The sequence below is a fragment of the Oncorhynchus tshawytscha genome, linkage group LG19 (genome assembly GCF_018296145.1).
Source record: "Oncorhynchus tshawytscha isolate Ot180627B linkage group LG19, Otsh_v2.0, whole genome shotgun sequence".
Lineage (NCBI taxonomy): Eukaryota > Metazoa > Chordata > Actinopteri > Salmoniformes > Salmonidae > Oncorhynchus > Oncorhynchus tshawytscha.
The window spans coordinates 42,145,350-42,166,215 of NC_056447.1; the positions used below are offsets into that span (position 1 = coordinate 42,145,350).

General features: G+C 49.3%; 1 protein-coding gene across 1 annotated transcript in view; it reads left to right on the forward strand.

Annotated features, from left to right (window-relative positions):
* Positions 1–10,588: 10,588 nt before the first annotated feature.
* LOC121840022 (unconventional myosin-XV-like) overlaps positions 10,589–20,866 on the forward strand; it is a 35,559-nt gene continuing 25,281 nt past the window's right edge. Inside the window, exons 1-4 of the mRNA XM_042301161.1 lie at positions 10,589–10,709; positions 12,086–12,204; positions 12,923–13,064; positions 16,768–16,879. Coding sequence (XP_042157095.1) covers positions 10,659–10,709; positions 12,086–12,204; positions 12,923–13,064; positions 16,768–16,879 — 424 coding nt within the window. The 5' untranslated portion in view covers positions 10,589–10,658. The remainder of the gene's footprint in view (positions 10,710–12,085; positions 12,205–12,922; positions 13,065–16,767; positions 16,880–20,866) is intronic.

The following is a 20,866-nucleotide window of genomic DNA, read 5'->3' on the forward strand; positions in this document are numbered from 1 at the left end:
ACAAACCACCATATAACACCACAACCCACCACATAACACAACAACCCACCACACAACACTACAACCCACCACACAACACCACAACCCACCACAACAAACCACCACATAACACCACAACCCACCACACAACACCATCAAACCACCACACAACACTACAACCCACCACACAACACCACACAAAACCACATAAAACCACAACCCACTACACAACACCACAACAAACCACCACACAACACCACAACCCACCACACAACACCACAACAAACCCCCACACAACACCACAACCCACCACACAACACAACAACAAACCACCACACAACACCACAACACACCACACAACACCACAACCCACCACATAACACCACAACCCACCACACAACACCACAAAACCACATAACACCACAACCCACCACACAACACCACAACAAACCACCACACAACACCACAACCCACCACACAACACCACAACCCACCACACAACACCACAACCCACCACACAACACCACAACCCACCACACAACACCACACAAACCACATAAAACCACAACCCACTACACAACACCACAACAAACCACCACACAACACTACAACCCACCACACAACACCACAACACACCACACAACACCACAACCCACCACACAACACCACACAAAACCACATAAAACCACAACCCACTACACAACACCACAACAAACCACCACACAACACCACAACCCACCACACAACACCACAACCCACCACACAACACCACAACCCACCACACAACACCACAACCCACCACACAACACCACAACCCACCACACAACACTACAACCCACCACACAACACCACAACCCACCACACAACACCACAACCCACCACACAACACCACAACCCACCACACAACACCACAACCCACCACATAACACCACAACTCACCACGCAACACCACAACCCACCACACAACACCACAAACCACCACATAACACTACAACCCACCACACAAGACCACACAACACCACAACCCACCACACAACATCACAACCCACCACAAAACACCACAACAAACCACCATAACACCACAACCCACCCACAACACCATAACCCACCACAACAAACCACCACATAACACCACAACACCACCACACACCAAACCACCACATAACACCACAACCCACCACACAACACTACAACCCACCACACAACACCACAACAAACCACATAACACCACAACCCACCACACAACACTACAACCCACCACACAACACCACAACAAAAACCACCACATAACACCACAACACACCACACAACACCACAACACACCACACAACACTACAAACCACCAAAACCCACCACACAACACCACAACCCACCACACAACACCACAACCCACCACACAACACCACAACCCACCACCATCACAAACCCACCACAACACCACCACACAACACCACACAAAACCACATAAAACCACAACCCACACACAACACCACAACAAACCACCACACAACACCACAACCCACCACACAACACCACAACCCACCACACAACACCACAACCCACCACACAAAACACCACACAAACCACATAAAACCACAACCCACTACACAACACCACCACAACCCACCACACAACACCACAACCCACCACACAACACCACAACACACCCACAACACCACAACCCACCACACAACACCACAACCCACCACACAACACTACAACCCACCACACAACACCACAACCCACCACACAACACCACAACCCACCACACAACACCACAACCCACCACACAACACCACAACCCACCACACAACACCACAACCCACCACACAACACCACAACCCACCACACAACACCACAACCCACCACATAACACCACAACCCACCACACAACACCACAACCCACCACACAACACCACAAACCACCACATAACACTACAACCCACCACACAACACCACACAACACCACAACCCACCACACAACATCACAACCCACCACAAAACACCACAACAAACCACCATATAACACCACAACCCACCACACAACACCACTACCCACCACAACAAACCACCACATAACACCACAACCCACCACACCAAACCACCACACAACACCACAACCCACCACACAACACTACAACCCACCACAAAACACCACAACAAACCACATAACACCACAACCCACCACACAACACTACAACCCACCACACAACACTACAAACCACCACACAACACCACAACACACCACACAACACCACAACACACCACACAACACTACAAACCACCAAAACCCACCACACAACACCACAACCCACCACACAACACCACAACCCAACACATAACACCACAACCCACCACGCAACACCACAACCCACACACAACAACAAACCACCATATAACACTACAACACACCACACAACACCACAACCACCACACAACATCACAACCCACACACAAACACCACAACAAACCACCATATAACACCACACAACACCACCACACAACACTACAACCCACCACACAACACCACAACACACCACACAACACCACAACACACCACACAACAAACCACCACAACCCACCACACAACACCACAACCACCACACAACACCACAACCCACCACACAACACCACAACCCACCAACAACACCACAACCCACCACACAACACCACAACCCACCACACAACATCACAACCCACCACAAAACACCACAACAAACCACCATATAACACCACAACCCACCACATAACACAACAACCCACCACACAACACTACAACCCACCACACAACACCACAACCCACCACAACAAACCACCACATAACACCACAACCCACCACACAACACCATCAAACCACCACACAACACTACAACCCACCACACAACACCACACAAACCACATAACACCACAACCCACCACACAACACCACAACCCACCACACAACACCACAACCCACCACACAACATCACAACCCACCACAAACACCACAACAAACCACCATATAACACCACAACCCACCACACAACACAACAACCCACCACACAACACCACCACCACACAACACCACAACCCACCACAACAAACCACCACACAACACCACAACCCACCACAAAACACCACAACCCACCACACAACACCACAACCCACCACACAACACCACAACCCACCACACAACACCACAACCCACCACACAACACCACAACCCACCACACAACACCACAACCCACCAAAACCACAAACCACAACCCACTACACAACACCAACAAACCACCACACAACACCACAACCCACCACACAACACCACAACCCACCACACAACACCACAACCCACCACACAACACACACAAAACCACATAAAACCACAACCCACTACACAACACCACAACAAACCCCCACACAACACCACAACCCACCACACAACACCACAACCCACCACACAACACCACAACCCACCACACAACACCACAACCCACCACAAAACACCACAACAAACCACATACACCACAACACCACCACACACAACACTACAAACCACCACACAACACTACAAACCACCACACAACACCACACACACAACACAACACTACAACCCACCACACAACACCACAAACCCAAAACCACCACAACACCACAACCCACCACACAACACCACAACCCACCACATAACACCACAACCCACCACGCAACACCACAACCCACCACACAAACACCACAAACCACCATATAACACTACAACCCACCACACAACACCACAACACCACAACCCACACACAACATCACAACCCACCACAAAACACCACAACAAACCACCATATAACACACACAACAAACCACAACCACAACACCACAACCCACCACACAACATCACAAACCACAAAACACCACAACCCACCACAACAAACCACCACATAACACACAACCCACCACACAACACCATCAAACCACCACACAACACTACAACCCAACACAACACCACACAAAACCACATAAAACCACAACCCACTACACAACACCACAACAAACCACCACACAACACCACAACCCACCACACAACACCACAACCCACCACACAACACCACAACCCACCACACAACACCACAACCCACACACAACACCACAACAAACCACCACACAACACCACAACCCACCACACAACACCACAACCCACCACATAACACCACAACCCACCACACAACACACAAACCCACACACAACACAACCACACATAAAACCACAACCCACCACACAACACCACAACAAACCACCACACAACACCACAACCCACCACACAACACCACAACCCACCACACAACACCACACCAAACCACACAAACCACAACCCACTACACAACACCACAACAAACCACCACACAACACCACAACCCACCACACAACACCACAACCCACCACACAACACCACAACCCACCACACAACACCACAACCCACCACACAACACCACAACAAACCACATAACACCACAACAAACCACATAACACCACAACCCACCACACAACACACAACCCACCACACAACACCACAAACCACCACACAACACCACACCACACACAACACCACAACACACCACACAACACTACAAACCACACACAACCCACCACACAACACACAACCCACATAACACCACAACCCACCACACACACACCACAACACCACAACACACCACCACACTACAAACACCACAACCCACCACACAACACCACAACCCACCACACACACACACCACAACCCACCACATAACACCACAACCCACCACACAACACCACAACCCACCACACAACACCACAAAACCCACCACCACAACACCACAACCCACCACAAACACCACACAAACCACCACATAACACACAACCCACCACACAACACACACAAACCACAACCACCACACAACATCACAACCCACCACAAAACACCACAACAAACCACCATATAACACCACAACCCACCACATAACACAACAACCCACCACACAACAACAACCCACCACAACAAACCACCACATAACACCACAACCCACCACACAACACCATCAAACCACCACACAACACTACAACCCACACACAACACCACACAAACCACATAAACACCACAACCCACCACACAACACCACAACAAACCACCACACAACACCACAACCCACCACACAACACCACAACAAACCACCACACAACACCACAACCCACCACACAACACCACAACCCACCACACAACACCACAACCCACCACATAACACTACAACCCACCACACAACACCACACAACACCATAACCCACCACACAACATCACAACCCACCACACAACACCACAAACCACCACATAACACCACAACCCACCACACAACACCATCAAACCACCACACAACACTACAACCCACCACACAACACCACACAAAACAACATAAAACCACAACCCACTACACAACACCACAACACACCACCACACAACACCACAACCCACCACACAACACCACAACCCACCACACAACACTACAACCCACCACATAACACCACAACCCACCACACAACACCACAACACACCACACAACACCACAACACACCACACAACACACAAACCACCAAAACCCACCACACAACACCACAACCCACCACATAACACTACAACCCACCACACAACATCACTCAACACCACAACCCACCACACAACATCACAACCCACCACAAAACACCACAACAAACCACCATATAACACCACAACCCACCACATAACACAACAACCCACCACACAACACCACAACCCACCACAACAAACCACCACATAACACCACAACCCACCACACAACACCACAAACCACCACACAACACACAACCCACCACACAACCACACAAAACCACATAAAACCACAACCCACTACACAACACCACAACAAACCACCACACAACACCACAACAAACCACCACACAACACCACAACCCACCACACAACACCACAACAAACCACCACACAACACCACAACCCACCACATAACACCACACAACCCACCACACAACACCACAAACCACCACATAACAACAACCCACCACACAACACCACACAACACCATAACCCACCACACAACACCACAACCCACCACACAACACCACAAAACCACCACATAACACCACAACCCACCACACAACACCACAAACCACCACACAACACACAACCCACCACACAACACCACACCACCACATAAAAACCACAACCCACTACACAACACCACACACACCACCACACAACACCACAACCCACCACACAACACCACAACCCACCACACAACACTACAACCCACCACATAACACCACAACCCACCACACAACACCACAACAAACCACCACACAACACCACAAACACCACACAACACACAAACCACCACAACCCAACACCACCACAACCCACCACACAACACCACAACCCACCACACAACACCACAACCCACCACACAACACCACAACCCACCACACAACACCACAACAAACCACCACACAACACCACAACCCACCACATAACACCACAACCCACCACACAACACCACAACCCACCACACAACACCACAAAACCACATAACACTACACCCACCACACAACACACACAACACCACAACCCACCACACAACATCACAACCCACCACAAAACACCACAACAAACCACCATATAACACCACAACCCACCACATAACACAACAACCCACACACAACACCACAACCCAATACAACAAACCACCACATAACACCACAACCCACCACACCACCACACAACACCACAACCCACCACACAACACACACAAAACCACAAAACCACAACCCACACACAACACCACAACAAACCACCACACAACACCACAACCCACCACACAACACCACAACCCACCACACAACACCACAACAAACCACCACAAACACCACAACCCACCACACAACACCACAACCCACCACACAACACCACAACCCACCACACAACACCACAACAAACCACCACACAACACCACAACCCAAACACAACACCACAACAAACCACCACACAACACCACAACCCACCACACCACAACAAACCACCACACAACACCACAACCCACCACACAACACCACAACAAACCACCACACAACACCACAACCCACCACACAACACCACAACACCACATACACCACAACCCACCACATAACACTACAACCCACCACATAACACCACAACCCACCACACAACACTACAACCCACCACCAACACCACAACCCACCACATAACACCACAACCCACCACATAACACCACAACCCACCACACAACACCACAACCCACCACATAACACACACAAACCACCACACAACACCACAACCAACCACATAACACCATTAAACCACCACAAAACACCATTAAACCACAACAAACCACCACACAACACACAACCCACCACATAACACCACAACCCACCACATAACACACAACAACCCACCACATAACACCACAACAAACCACCACACAACACCACAACCCACCACACAACACCACAAACCACCACACAACACCACAACCCACCACACAACACCACAACAAACCACCACAAAACACCACAACCCACCACATAACACCACAACCCACCACACAACATCACAACCCACCACAAACACCACAACAAACCACCACATAACACCACAACCCACCACACAACACCACAACCCACCACACAACACCACAATCCACCACAACAAACCACCACATAACACCACAACCCACCACACAACACCACAAACCACCACATAACACTACAACCCACCACATAACACCACAACCCACCACACAACACCACACACACACACAACACCACAACCCACCACATAACACCACAACCCACCACACAACACCACAACCCACCACACAACACCACAAACCACCACATAACACCACAACCCACCACACAACACCCACAACACCACAACCCACCACACAACATCACAACCCACACAAAACACCACAACAAACCACCATATAACACCACAACCCACCACACAACACCACAACCCACCACACAACACCAACCCACCACACAACACCACAACCCACCACAACAAACCACCACATAACACCACAACCCACCACACAACAACATCAAACCACCACACAACACTACAACCCACCACACAACACACACAAAACCACACAAAACCACAACCCACTACACAACACCACAACAAACCCACCACACAACACCACAACCCACCACACAACACCACAACCCACCACACAACACCACAACACACCACACAACACCACAACCCACCACACAACACCACAACCCACCACACAACACCACAACCCACCACACAACACCACAACAAACCACCACACAACACCACAACAAACCACCACACAACACCACAACCCACCACATAACACTACAACCCACCACACAAAACCAAAACCCACAACACAACACAAAACCACATAAAACCACAACCCACTACACAACACCACAACAAACCACCACACAACACCACAACCCACCACACAACACCACAACCCACCACACAACACCACACAAAACCACATAAAACCACAACCCACTACACAACACCACAACAAACCACCACACAACACCACAACCCACCACACAACACCACAACCCACCACACAACACCACAACCCACCACACAACACCACAACCCACCACACAACACCACACAAAACCACATAAAACCACAACCCACTACACAACACCACAACAAACCACCACACAACACCACAACCCACCACACAACACCACAACCCACCACACAACACCACAACACACCACACAACACCACAACCCACCACACAACACCACAACCCACCACATAACACCACAACCCACCACACAACACCACAACCCACCACACAACACCACAACCCACCACACAACACCACAACCACACCACATAACACCACAACTCACCACGCAACACCACAACCCACCACACAACACCACAACCCACCACACAACACCACAACCCACCACATAACACAACAACCCACCACACAACACTACAACCCACCAAAAACAACAAAACCCACCACAACAAACCACCACATAACACCACAACCCACCACACAACACCATCAAACCACCACACAACACTACAACCCACCTCACAACACCACACAAAACACACAAAACCACAAACCCACTACACAACACCACAACAAACCACCACATAACACCACAACCCACCACACAACACCACAACCCACCACACAACACCACAACAAACCACCACATAACACCACAACCCACCACACAACACCACAACCCACCACACAACACCACAACCCACCACACAACACCACAACCCACCACACAACACCACAACAAACCACCACACAACACCACAACCCACCACACAACACCACAACCCACCACACAACACCACAACCCACCACACACAACACCACAAACCACCACATAACACTACAACCCACCACACAACACCACACAACACCATAACCCACCACACAACATCACAACCCACCACAAAACACCACAACAAACCACCATATAACACCACAACCCACCACATAACACCACAACCCACCACACAACACCACAACCCATCACAACAAACCACCACATAACACCACAACCCACCACACAACACCACAACCCACCACACAACACCACAACCCACCACACAACACCACAACCCACCACACAACACCACAACCCACCACAAAACACCACAACAAACCACCACACAACACCACAACCCACCACACAACACCACAACAAACCACCACACAACACCACAACCCACCACACAACACCACAACAAACCACCACACAACACCACAACCCACCATACAACACCACAACAAACCACCACACAACACCACAACCCACCACACAACACCACAACCCACCACATAACACCACAACCCACCACACAACACCACAACAAACCACCACACAACACCACAACCAACCACATAACACCATTAAACCACAACAAAACAACATTAAACCACAACAAACCACCACACAACACCACAACCCACCACACAACACCACAACCCACCACATAACACCACAACCCACCACATAACACCACAACCCACCACACAACACCACAACAAACCACCACACAACACCACAACCAACCACATAACACCATTAAACCACAACAAAACACCATTAAACCACAACAAACCACCACACAACACCACAACCCACCACATAACACCACAACACCACAACCCACCACATAACACCACAACAAACCACCACACAACACCACAACCAACCACATAACACCATTAAACCACAACAAAACACCATTAAACCACAACAAACCACCACACAACACCACAACAAACCACCACACAACACCACAACCAACCACATAACACCATCAAACTACTACAAAACACCATTAAACCACCACAAAACACCACAACCCACCACATAACACTGCAATCCGCAAAACACCCTCAAACCACCGCAAAACACCATCAAACCACAACAAAACACCATCAAACCACTACAAATCACCAAAAACCACCACACAACCCCATAAAACACTGTCTGTCTGTCTGTGTGTGTGTGTGTGTCTGTGTGTGTGTGTGTGTCTGTGTGTAGTGGAGCACCAGGTGGGTCAGGATGGAGCCACACAGGATGAGAGTGTGAAGAAGAAGATCGTGACGATGGCCAGAGACTCCTGGGAAATATATTTCTCCCGACTCTTCCCTGCCTCGGTGAGTGTGTGTGTGTGTGTGTGTGTGTGTGAGCCTATATACCGTAGCTATATCTGGGGTAGCTCCACCCAGGACTCCTACCCGGGTCCAGCGACTGTCAACACAACACATTACACATTGGACGTCACTAGGTGTTGGGTTGATGTCGCTAGGTGTTGGGTTGAGGTCGCTAGGTGTTGGGTAGAGGTCGCTAGGTGTTGGGTAGAGGTCGCTAGGTGTTGGGTAGAGGTCGCTAGGTGTTGGGTAGAGGTCGCTAGGTGTTGGGTTGAGGTCGCTAGGTGTTGGGTAGAGGTCGCTAGGTGTTGGGTGGAGGTCGCTAGGTGTTGGGTAGAGGTCGCTAGGTGTTGGGTAGAGGTCGCTAGGTGTTGGGTAGAGGTCGCTAGGTGTTGGGTAGAGGTCGCTAGGTGTTGGGTAGAGGTCGCTAGGTGTTGGGTAGAGGTCGCTAGGTGTTGGGTAGAGGTCGCTAGGTGTTGGGTAGAGGTCGCTAGGTGTTGGGTAGAGGTCGCTAGGTGTTGGGTAGAGGTCGCTAGGTGTTGGGTAGAGGTCGCTAGGTGTTGGGTTGTGTTCGCTAGGTGTTGGGTGGAGGTCGCTAGGTGTTGGGTAGAGGTCGCTAGGTGTTGGGTAGAGGTCGCTAGGTGTTGGGTAGAGGTCGCTAGGTGTTGGGTAGAGGTCGCTAGGTGTTGGGTGAGAGGTCGCTAGGTGTTGGGTAGAGGTCGCTAGGTGTTGGGTAGAGGTCGCTAGGTGTTGGGTAGAGGTCGCTAGGTGTTGGGTAGAGGTCGCTAGGTGTTGGGTTGAGGTCGCTAGGTGTTGGGTTGAGGTCGCTAGGTGTCGGGTAGATGTCGTTAGGTGTCGGGTAGAGGTCGCTAGGTGTCGCGTTGAGGTCGCTAGGTGTCGCGTTGAGGTCGCTAGGTGTCGGGTAGAGGTCGCTAGGTGTCGGGTAGAGGTCGCTAGGTGTCGGGTAGAGGTCGCTAGGTGTCGGGTAGAGGTCGCTAGGTGTCGGGTTGAGATCGCTAGGTGTCGGGTTGAGGTCGCTAGGTGTCGGGTTGAGGACGCTAGGTGTTGGGGTGTTATGTGGTTGAGTTTGTGAGCCTGTTCATGTTAACAGAGTGTGTGAGCCTGTAGATGTTGACAGAGTGTGTGTGTTGCAGGGCAGTGTGGGTACTGGGGTGCAGGTGGTCTCATAACTGTGTGTGTTTGTGAGCCTGTTCATGTTAACAGAGTGTGTGAGCCTGTTCATGTTAACAGAGTGTGTGAGCCTGTAGATGTTGACAGAGTGTGTGTGTGTTGCAGGGCAGTGTGGGTACTGGGGTGCAGGTGGTCTCATAACTGTGTGTGTGTGTGAGCCTGTTGATGTTGACAGAGTGTGTGTGTTGCAGGGCAGTGTGGGTACTGGGGTGCAGGTGGTCTCTGTGTCTCATCGAGGCATCAAGCTGCTGAAGATGGTGAGAAGCAGCGCTGTTGTCCCAGACTACTTCAGAGTGCTACACCCTTACAGGTACACACAAACACACACACACACACACACACACACACACACACACACACACATTAACACACACACACACAAATCAAATCAAAAATCAAATCAAAATTATTGATATAGCCCTTCGTACATCAGCTGATATCTCAAAGTGCTGTACAGAAACCCAGCCTAAAACCCCAAACAGCAAGCAATGCAGGTGTAGAAGCACAGTGGCTAGGAAAAACTCCCTAGAAAGGCCAAAACCTAGGAAGAGACCTAGAGAGGAACCAGGCTATGAGGGGTGGCCAGTCCTCTTCTGGCTGTGCCGGGTGGAGATTATAACAGAACATGGCCAAGATGTTCAAATGTTCATAAATGACCAGCATGGTCAAATAATAATAAGGCAGAACAGTTGAAACTGGAGCAGCAGCACTGTCAGATGGACTGGGGACAGCAAGGAGTCATCATGTCAGGTAGTCCTGGGGCATGGTCCTAGGGCTCAGGTCCTCCGAGAGAGAGAAAGAAAGAGAGAATTAGAGAGGGCATACTTAAATTCACACAGGACACCGAATAGGACGGGAGAAGTACTCCAGATATAACAAACTGAACACACACACACATACACACATACACATGGGGCCGCAGGTAGCCTAGTGGTTAGAGTATTGGGCCAGTAACCCGAAAGGTTGCTGGATCGAATCCCCAAGCTGACAAGGTAAAGATCTGTTTGTTTCTGTTTTTGTTTCCATAGTTACGCGGACATCCTGTTTGTGTCCATTCCATCAAAGAACATGTTGGAGTTTAACCTGACCAACGAGAAGCTGATTCTGTTCTCCGCCAAGGCTCCACAGGTTAAACACATGGTGGACTACTTCATCACAGAACTGAAGAAGGTGAGACAGGTTAGAGGGTGAGACAGGTTAGACAGGTTAGAGGGTGAGACAGGTTAGACAGGTTAGAGGGTGAGATAGGTTAGAGGGTGAGACTGGTTAGAGGGTGAGACTGGTTAGAGGGTGAGACTGGTTAGAGGGTGAGACTGGTTAGAGGGTGAGATGGGTTAGAGGGTGAGACGGGTTAGACAGGTTAGAGGGTGAGACGGGTTAGAGGGTGAGACGGGTTAGAGGGTGAGACGGGTTAGAGGGTGAGACAGGTTAGAGGGTGAGACAGACAAGAGGGTGAGACAGGTTAGAGGGTGAGACAGGTTAGAGGGTGAGACAGGTTAGAGGGTGAAACAGGTTAGAGGGTGAGACAGGTTAGAGGGTGAGACAGGTTAGAGGGTGAGACAGGTTGGTGAGAGGATAGAGGGTGAAACAGGTTGGAGGGTGAGACAGGTTGGAGGGTGAGACAGGTTAGAGCGTATAACAGGTTAGAGGGTGAGACAGGTAGATAGTGAGACAGTTTAGGGGGTGAGACAGGTTAGATGTTATAACAGGTTAGAGGGTGAGACAGGTTAGAGGGTGAGACAGGTTAGAGGGTGAGACAGGTTAGAGGGTGAGACAGGTTAGAGGGTGAGACAGGTTAGAGGGTGAGACAGGTTAGAGGGTGAGACAGGTTAGAGGGTGAGACAGGCTAGAGGGTGAGACAGGTTAGAGGGTGAGACAGGTTAGAGGGTGAGACAGGTTAGAGGGTGAGACAGGTTAGAGGGTGAGACAGGTTGGTGAGAGGATAGAGGGTGAAACAGGTTGGAGGGTGAGACAGGTTAGAGGGTGAAGCAGACTAGAGGGTGAGACAGGTTAGAGCGTATAACAGGTTAGAGGGTGAGACAGGTAGATAGTGAGACAGTTTAGGGGGTGAGACAGGTTAGATGTTATAACAGGTTAGAGGGTGAGACATGTTAGAGGGTGAAACCGGTTAGAGGGTGAGACAGGTTAGAGGGTGAGACAGGTTAGAGGGTGAGACAGGTTAGAGGGTGAGACAGGTTAGAGGGTGAGACAGGTTAGAGGGTGAGACAGGCTAGAGGGTGTGACAGGCTAGAGGGTGAGACAGGTTAGAGGGTGAAACAGGTTAGAGGGTGAGACAGGTTGGTGAGAGGATAGAGGGTGAAACAGGTTGGAGGGTGAGACATGTTAGAGGGTGAAACCGGTTAGAGGGTGAAACAGGTTAGAGGGTGAGACAGGATAGAGGGTGAAACAGGTTAGAGGGTGAGACAGGTTAGAGGGTGAACCAGGTTAGAGGGTGAGACAGGTTAGAGGGTGAGACAGGTTAGACGGTGAAACAGACTAGAGGGTGAGACAGGCTAGAGGGTGAGACAGGCTAGAGGGTGAGACAGGTTAGAGGGTGAGACAGGTTAGAGGGTGAAACAGGTTAGAGGGTGAGACAGACTAGAGGGTGAGACAGGTTAGAGGGTGAAACAGGTTAGAGGGTGAGACAGGATGGTGAGAGGATAGAGGGTGAAACAGGTTGGAGGGTGAGACAGGTTAGAGCGTATAACAGGTTAGAGGGTGAGACAGGTAGATAGTGAGACAGTTTAGGGGGTGTGACAGGTTAGATGTTATAACAGGTTAGAGGGTGAGACATGTTAGAGGGTGAAACCGGTTAGAGGGTGAGACAGGTTAGAGGGTGAGACAGGTTAGAGGGTGAGACAGGTTAGAGGGTGAGACAGGTTAGAGGGTGAACCAGGTTAGAGGGTGAACCAGGTTAGAGGGTGAGACAGGTTAGAGGGTGAAACAGACTAGAGGTGAGGTGAAACAGGCTAGAGGGTGAGACAGGCTAGAGGGTGAGACATGTGAGACCGGTTAGAGGGTGAGACCGGTTAGAGGGTGAGACAGGTTAGAGGGTGAGACAGGTTAGAGGGTGAGACAGGTTAGAGGGTGAGACAGGTTAGAGGGTGAGACAGGCTAGAGGGTGAGACAGGCTAGAGGGTGAGACAGGCTAGAGGGTGAGACAGGCTAGAGGGTGAGACAGGCTAGAGGGTGAGACAGGCTAGAGGGTGAGACATGTGAAACAGGTTAGAGGGTGAGACCGGTTAGAGGGTGAGACAGGTGAGAGGGTGAGACAGGTGAGAGTGTATAACCGGATAGAGAGTGAGACAGGTTAGAGGGTGAGACAGGTGAAACAGGTTAGAGGGTTAGACAGGTTAGAGGGTGAGACAGGTTAGAGTGTATAACAGGATAGAGGGTGAGACAGGTTAGAGGGTGAGACAGGTTAGAGGGTGAGACAGGTTAGAGGGTGAGACAGGTTAGAGAGGTTAGAGGGTGAGACAGGTTAGACAGGTTAGAGGGTGAGACAGGTTAGAGGGTGAGACAGGTTAGACAGGTTAGAGGGTGAGACAGGTTAGAGGCTGAGACAGGTTAGAGGGTGAGACAGGTTAGAGGCTGAGACAGGTTAGAGGGTGAGACAGGTTAGACAGGTTAGAGGGTGAGACAGGTTAGACAGGTTAGAGGGTGAGACAGGTTAGACAGGTTAGAGGGTGAGACAGGTTAGACAGGTTAGACAGGTTAGACAGGTTAGACAGGTTAGACAGGTTAGAGGGTGAGACAGGTTAGAGGCTGAGACAGGTTAGAGGGTGAGACAGGTTAGAGGCTGAGACAGGTTAGACAGGTTAGACAGGTTAGAGGGTGAGACAGGTTAGACAGGTTAGAGGGTGAGACAGGTTAGACAGGTTAGACAGGTTAGAGGGTGAGACAGGTTAGACAGGTTAGAGGGTGAGACAGGTTAGACAGGTTAGAGGGTGAGACAGGTTAGACAGGTTAGAGGGTGAGACAGGTTAGACAGGTTAGAGGGTTAGACAGGTTAGACAGGTTAGAGGGTGAGACAGGTTAGACAGGTTAGAGGGTGAGACAGGTTAGAGGGTGAGACAGGTGAAACAGGTTAGAGGCTGAGACAGGTTAGACAGGTTAGAGGGTGAGACAGGTTAGACAGGTTAGAGGGTGAGACAGGTTAGAGGGTGAGACAGGTTAGACAGGTTAGAGGGTGAGACAGGTTAGAGGGTGAGACAGGTTAGACAGGTTAGACAGGTTAGAGGGTGAGACAGGTTAGACAGGTTAGAGGCTGAGACAGGTTAGACAGGTTAGAGGGTGAGACAGGTTAGACAGGTTAGACAGGTTAGAGGGTGAGACAGGTTAGACAGGTTAGAGGGTGAGACAGGTTAGACAGGTTAGAGGGTGAGACAGGTTAGACAGGTTAGAGGGTGAGACAGGTTAGACAGGTTAGAGGGTGAGACAGGTTAGACAGGTTAGAGGGTGAGACAGGTTAGACAGGTTAGAGGGTGAGACAGGTTAGACAGGTTAGAGGGTGAGACAGGTTAGAGTGTATAACAGGATAGAGGGTGAGACAGGTTAGAGGGTGAGACAGGTTAGAGGGTGAGACAGGTTAGAGGGTGAGACAGGTTAGAGGGTGAGACGGGTTAGAGGGTGAGACAGGTGAAACAGGTTAGAGGCTGAGACAGGTTAGACAGGTTAGAGGGTGAGACAGGTTAGACAGGTTAGAGGGTGAGACAGGTTAGACAGGTTAGAGGGTGAGACAGGTAGGAAAGTGATTATGTTCATTCAACAGGACTCCAGGCTTCACTCTACAACCTGATAGAAAGGACGGACACATTATCACCCTTTTTCTGCATCCAGATTGATTTGGATAAATGGGATGTTTTTTCCCCAGGACTCTGAGTATGTGGTCGCAGTGAGGAACTACATCACAGAGGACAGAACTCTGCTCAACTTCCACAAGGGAGACATCATCAGATTACACAGCGTGGAGGGGCTGGAGGAGGGTGAGACACACACACACACACACACACAGATACACACACGTCCCCATTGTGTTAGCTGTGTTGCTCATTGTATTGTGTGGTGTAGGCCGATGCTACGGCTGCATCGTCAGGAAGAAGGTCATGTTGCTGGAGGAACTAAAAAGAGATACTCCTGAGTTTGGTGGGTGGGGCCTGTGTGTGTGGTTGACCTGCATGTGACCAACACCCCGTCATGTTTGGTTGTGTTTTGGTTGCTGTGTGAGGAAACAACTAGGATTCAGCCTGGGCTGTTGTTGGGACTGTCTAGTCCCACTGAGCTAAAGTCTGGATTCAGACTGGGCTGTTGTTGGGACTGTCTAGTCCCACTGAGCTAAAGTCTGGATTCAGACTGGGCTGTTGTTGGGACTGTCTAGTCCCACTGAGTTAAAGTCTGAATTCAGACTGGGCTGTTGTTGGGACTGTCTAGTCCCACTGAGCTAAAGTCTGGATTCAGACTGGGCTGTTGTTGGGACTGTCTAGTCCCACTGAGCTAAAGTCTGGATTCAGACTGGGCTGTTGTTGGGACTTCCTAGTCCCACTGAGCTAAAGTCTGGATTCAGACTGGGCTGTTGTTGGGACTGTCTAGTCCCACTGAGCTAAAGTCTGGATTCAGACTGGCCTGTTGTTGGGACTGTCTAGTCCCACTGAGCTAAAGTCTGGAGGTCTCAGACATGTTTCCTGACTGTGAACAGTCTGTCTGTCTGTCTGTCTGTCTGTCTGTCTGTCTTGCCCCTTCTTAAACTGTCAGTATATATACAGTATATATAGGACATGTAGATCTGGTACAGTATATATAGGACATGTAGACTACGGTAGATCTGGTACAGTATATATAGGACATGTAGACTACGGTAGATCTGGTACAGTATATATAGGACATGTAGATCTGGTACAGTATATATAGGACATGTAGATCTGGTACAGTATATATAGGACATGTAGATCTGGTACAGTATATATAGGACATGTAGATCTGGTACAGTATATATAGGACATGTAGACTACGGTAGATCTGGTACAGTATATATAGGACATGTAGACTACGGTAGATCTGGTACAGTATATATAGGACATGTAGACTACGGTAGATCTGGTACAGTATATATAGGACATGTAGACTACGGTAGATCTGGTACAGTATATATAGGACATGTAGATCTGGTACAGTATATATAGGACATGTAGACTACGGTAGATCTGGTACAGTATATATAGGACATGTAGATCTGGTACAGACATGTAGACTACGGTAGATCTGGTACAGTATATATAGGACATGTAGACTACGGTAGATCTGGTACAGTATATATAGGACATGTAGATCTGGTACAGTATATATAGGACATGTAGACTACGGTAGATCTGGTACAGTATATATAGGACATGTAGACTACGGTAGATCTGGTACAGTATATATAGGACATGTAGATCTGGTACAGTATATGGACATGTAGACTACGGTAGATCTGGTACAGTATATATAGGACATGTAGATCTGGTACAGTATATATAGGACATGTAGACTACGGTAGATCTGGTACAGTATATATAGGACATGTAGACTACGGTAGATCTGGTACAGTATATATAGGACATGTAGATCTGGTACAGTATATATAGGACATGTAGACTACGGTAGATCTGGTACAGTATATATAGGACATGTAGACTACGGTAGATCTGGTACAGTATATATAGGACATGTAGATCTGGTACAGTATATATAGGACATGTAGACTACGGTAGATCTGGTACAGTATATATAGGACATGTAGATCTGGTACAGTATATATAGGACATGTAGACTACGGTAGATCTGGTACAGTATATAGGACATGTAGATCTGGTACAGTATATATAGGACATGTAGACTACGGTAGATCTGGTACAGTATATATAGGACATGTAGACTACGGTAGATCTGGTACAGTATATATAGGACATGTAGACTACGGTAGATCTGGTACAGTATATATAGGACATGTAGACTACGGTAGATCTGGTACAGTATATATAGGACATGTAGACTACGGTAGATCTGGTACAGTATATATAGGACATGAATAGTGTGTTCATCTTTCTCCCTGTGTGGAGGCTGGTGGTTTGGTGTGGTGAATCTTTCTTGGGGTCTGTTTAAACTGTATAAACTGTGTGTGCAGTGTTTTCTACAGGTACACAGAGTAGCCAGCCAGTGTTTTCTACAGGTACATAGCCAGCCAGGCGTCCCCAGCCAGTGTTTTCTACAGGTACATAGAGTAGCCAGCCAGTGGTTCTACAGGTACATAGAGTAGGCAGCCAGTGTTTTCTACAGGTACACAGAGTAGCCAGCCAGGCGACCCCAGGCAGTGGTTCTACAGGTACATAGAGTAGGCAGCCAGTGTTTTCTACAGGTACACAGAGTAGCCAGACAATGTTTTCTACAGGTACATAGAGTAGGCAGCCAGGCGACCCCAGGCAGTGTTTTCTACAGGTACATAGAGTAGCCAGCCAGGCGACCCCGACAGTGTTTTCTACAGGTGCAGAGTAGCCAGCCAGGCGACCCCCGACAGTGTTTTCTACAGGTACATAGAGTAGCCAGCCAAATAGAATAAGTAGCAAGCCAGGCGAACCTGGTGTTCACATTTTGTTTGCTGAAGGAGCTCTATTTTGGTGTCCTCTGGTACGTTCTACTGCCTTGATTCAATCTGAAATACACAGACAAAATATTGAATAATTTATCATGTTTACCAGTCTAAGGCACTGCATCGCAGTGCTAGAGACGTCACTACAGATCCGGGTTCGATCCCGGACTGTGTTACAGCCGGCCGCTACCGGGAGACCCATGAGGCGCCGCACAATTGGCCCAGCTTTGCCCTTGTCACATTGCGCTCTAGCGACTCCTTCTGGCGGCCCGGGCGCAGTGCAGGCTGACTTCGGTAGCTAGCTGTACGGTGTTTCCTATGACAAATTGGTGCGACTGTCTTCCGGGTTAAGCGAGCAGTGTGTCAAGAAGTAGCGCGTCTAGGCGGGGTCGTGTTTCAGAGGAGTGGAAAGGCTTTCCCAGGAACCTTCTTAATTAAATTTTAACCACAAAGTAGCATATGCTTACCTGGCAGAATGACATAATTATTATTTACATCCAGTGGGTATTTGTTTTTCAAACTCTCCCATCACATGTAGGCTACAAAAACACAGCTAAACAACGGCCTCTTGCTGGGTGATAAACAACAACAACAGCCTCTTGCTAGGTGCTAAACAACAGCCTCTTGCTAGGCGCTAAACAACAACAGCCTCTTGCTAGATGCTAAACAACAACAGCCTCTTGCTAGGCGCTAAACAACAGCCTCTTGCTAGGCGCTAAACAACAACAGCCTCTTGCTAGGCGCTAATCAACAGCCTCTTGCTAGGCGCTAAACAACAACAGCCTCTTGCTAGTCGCTAAACAACAACAGCCTCTTGCTAGCCGCTAAACAACAGCCTCTTGCTAGATGATAAACAACAGCCTCTTGCTAGGTGATAAACAACAACAACGGCCTCTTGCTAGGCGCTAAACAACAACGGCCTCTTACTAGGCGCTAAACAACAACGGCCTCTTGCTAGGCGCTAAACAACAGCCTCTTGCTAGGCGCTAAACAACAACAGCCTCTTGCTAGGCGCTAAACAACAACAGCCTCTTGCTAGGCGCTAAACAACAGCCTCTTGCTAGGCGCTAAACAACTACAGCCTCATGCTAGGTGCTAAACAACAGCCTCTTGCTAGGTGCTAAACAACAACGGCCTCTTGCTAGGTGCTAAACAACAACAGCCTCTTGCTAGGTGCTAAACAACAGCCTCTTGCTAGGTGATAAACAACAGCCTCTTGCTAGGTGCTAAACAACAACAGCCTCTTGCTAGGTGCTAAACAACAACAGCCTCTTGCTGGGTGCTAAACAACAACAGCCTCTTGCTGGGTGCTAAACAACAACAGCCTCTTGCTAGATGCTAAACAATA